The 2,431-nt window shown below is 43.5% G+C and overlaps 1 protein-coding gene across 1 annotated transcript; it reads left to right on the top strand.

The window, feature by feature from the left end:
- Positions 1 to 380: 380 nt before the first annotated feature.
- Positions 381 to 1,879, top strand: HOXC4 (homeobox C4). Its single transcript, XM_068265078.1, has 2 exons — positions 381 to 945; positions 1,431 to 1,879. Exons 1-2 carry the CDS (start codon positions 381 to 383, stop codon positions 1,772 to 1,774), a joined length of 909 nt encoding a protein of 302 aa, XP_068121179.1. The 3' UTR covers positions 1,775 to 1,879.
- Positions 1,880 to 2,431: the final 552 nt, after the last annotated feature.

Raw genomic sequence — 2,431 nt, 5'->3', positions numbered from 1 at the left:
GCTGAAGGTGCTGTTGTGGTGTGTTTTGTGTTATTGTGTATGTATGTATGCGTGTGTGTGCATGGTGCTGTGTGTATGCCTTTCTTACAGAGGGGAGGGGGGGGGGGATACTCTCCACCCACCTCTTGTATCCATTACATGTGCACATCCACTTCCATAGCTCCCCTTTTCTCTGTATTTGCCAATAAATCCTTTTTGTAGCCCCCCAACATAGACCCACCAAACCCGAGGCTTCCACCAGAGAGCGAGGTCAGCTCTGGCGGAGAGCAGAAAAGCAAAACACAACAACAAACATGGAAAGGGAAAATTACATTTTAAATAAGCTTTTGGTTCCTTATCCGGGGACTAGCATGAGGGTTGTGATTGGCTAGTGGAGTCACATGGTGAAACTAACTTTACGGGGTCGCCAGCTAGTAGGAGGGCTTTATGGAGCAGAAAAACGACAAAGCGAGAAAAATTATTTTCCACTCCAGAAATTAATGATCATGAGTTCGTATTTGATGGACTCTAACTACATCGATCCGAAATTTCCTCCATGTGAGGAATATTCGCAAAATAACTATATACCAGATCACAGTCCGGAATATTATAGCCGGTCCAGGGACACTGGATTTCAGCACCACCACCAGGAACTGTACCCTCCAAGAACAGCCTACACAGAGCGCCAGTACAGCTGTGCCAGCATCCAGGGTCCAGGCAACCCCTCCACACACACGAGGGTCCATGGGCAAGCAGCACAAAGCAACCACCACCTTGTAGGCAAAGCTCAGCTGTGTGAGCAGCATCCAACACCACCATCTCTTCCTAGCAACACTAGCACCTCCACCACTCCATCCCCAGCAGCACCCCCAGCCTGCAACCAGCCTAACCCAGAGCATCCTACCAGCACTGCCACCAAACAGCCCATAGTCTACCCCTGGATGAAGAAAATACACGTCAGTACTGGTAGGAAACTTTTCTTCTTCCCTTAACCTCTCCTTTTTTCCTTTTTTTCTAAAGCTCAAAGAGTCTTTGGGTTAGCACAATTGAACTGGATTTACGACTGCGAATGGGTAATTACACCCACCATAAATTTTATAGCCAAGCCTGTCTGGGCTGCTCCAGCCATGTGCTCCATTCTGCTGTGTATGTGTAGTGTGTGTGTGTGAGAGAGAGAGAGGGAGAGGGAATCGTCCTGTAGTTTTGTAAGGGGTGCATAAATAATTCAGCCTGTTTGGAGCTATGGGATCCCATTCTAATAGCTCAGGAAGAATTGGAAGAATTTTAGGAGGCATTTGAGAAGATCTGCTGCTGCTTTCTTTTTTCTCTGTTCCTGCTAATCTGTGCGTGCCTCTTTCTTCTCCTTCTCCCCATTCCTCCTGCCCTCCTTTCCCCTCTCATCTCCCCTTGCTTCGTGGCTGTCCTCCTGATTCTCTTCCTTTCTTTCTCAGTGAACCCTAATTACACTGGGGGTGAGCCCAAGAGGTCCAGGACGGCTTACACCAGGCAGCAAGTCTTGGAACTGGAGAAAGAATTCCACTATAACAGATATCTGACGAGGCGAAGGCGCATTGAGATCGCCCACACCTTGGTCCTGTCGGAGAGGCAGATCAAGATTTGGTTTCAGAACCGCAGGATGAAATGGAAAAAAGACCACAGGTTACCCAACACAAAAGTCAGGTCCTCTGCCTCTTCCAATGCCTCCAGCAACATCATTGCTCCCAATTCTGCTGCCAGCGAGGACCTAACGCAAAGCTCAGCTCAGGACCAGCGAGAGGATATCACAAGGTTATAAAACACTGCAAAATAACAGAAACACAAACAACAACAAAAAAACAAAGAACTACACGCAAATGACTGAGTATTTATAGAATCTAATAATAATTATAATATATATATATTTTGGTTCTTGTCGTTTTTTTCCCTTGTGCGTTGGAAAAACAGATCTTTTTTTGGAATCATCAAAACAGGCTTTAAAAAAATGCATGTCACAGTGCATGTGGGGATCAGGTTTATATGTCAAGTGTTGTTTTATGTTTGTTTGTTTGTTTGTTTTATGGCGGTTTTGTCCTAATTTATTTTATTCTGAGGCAGGTAATGCTCTTTCTCTCTTTTTTTGATGCTAATATTACCTACAATAAGGAGAAAAGAAAAAATACAGGGTTTGCTATTTTTTTGTCCTCTCATCATTTAAAATAATAGTGAATGATATCGATGCCAGAACAAAATCCATGAAGGTGAACTCTTTTCATTTTTTTGTAAGGAGATAAGAATGATAATGTTGTTATTATTATGTCAGAAGAATCTTATTTAAGACTATTAAGACTAATCTTATTTAAGCACATCAAAGAGAACTCGTCTGATTTCAGTGAAAAAAACAAAACAAAAATCATCTGACTGTGACTATGACAAAGCTAAACTCCCTCAGTCGGTAGATAGATCCCTTTTGTTG

Source organism: Hyperolius riggenbachi, chromosome 2, assembly GCF_040937935.1.
Source record: "Hyperolius riggenbachi isolate aHypRig1 chromosome 2, aHypRig1.pri, whole genome shotgun sequence".
Lineage (NCBI taxonomy): Eukaryota > Metazoa > Chordata > Amphibia > Anura > Hyperoliidae > Hyperolius > Hyperolius riggenbachi.
This window is presented reverse-complemented; position numbering and strand designations above follow the sequence as displayed.

Bases quoted from the DNA above. Each gene is read 5' to 3' on its own strand.
- HOXC4 (XM_068265078.1), top strand. From the start codon at position 381: ATGGTGAAACTAACTTTACGGGGTCGCCAGCTAGTAGGAGGGCTTTAT. The intron at 946-1,430 runs GTAGGAAACTTT...TTTCTTTCTCAG, and splicing joins GAAAATACACGTCAGTACTG to TGAACCCTAATTACACTGGG.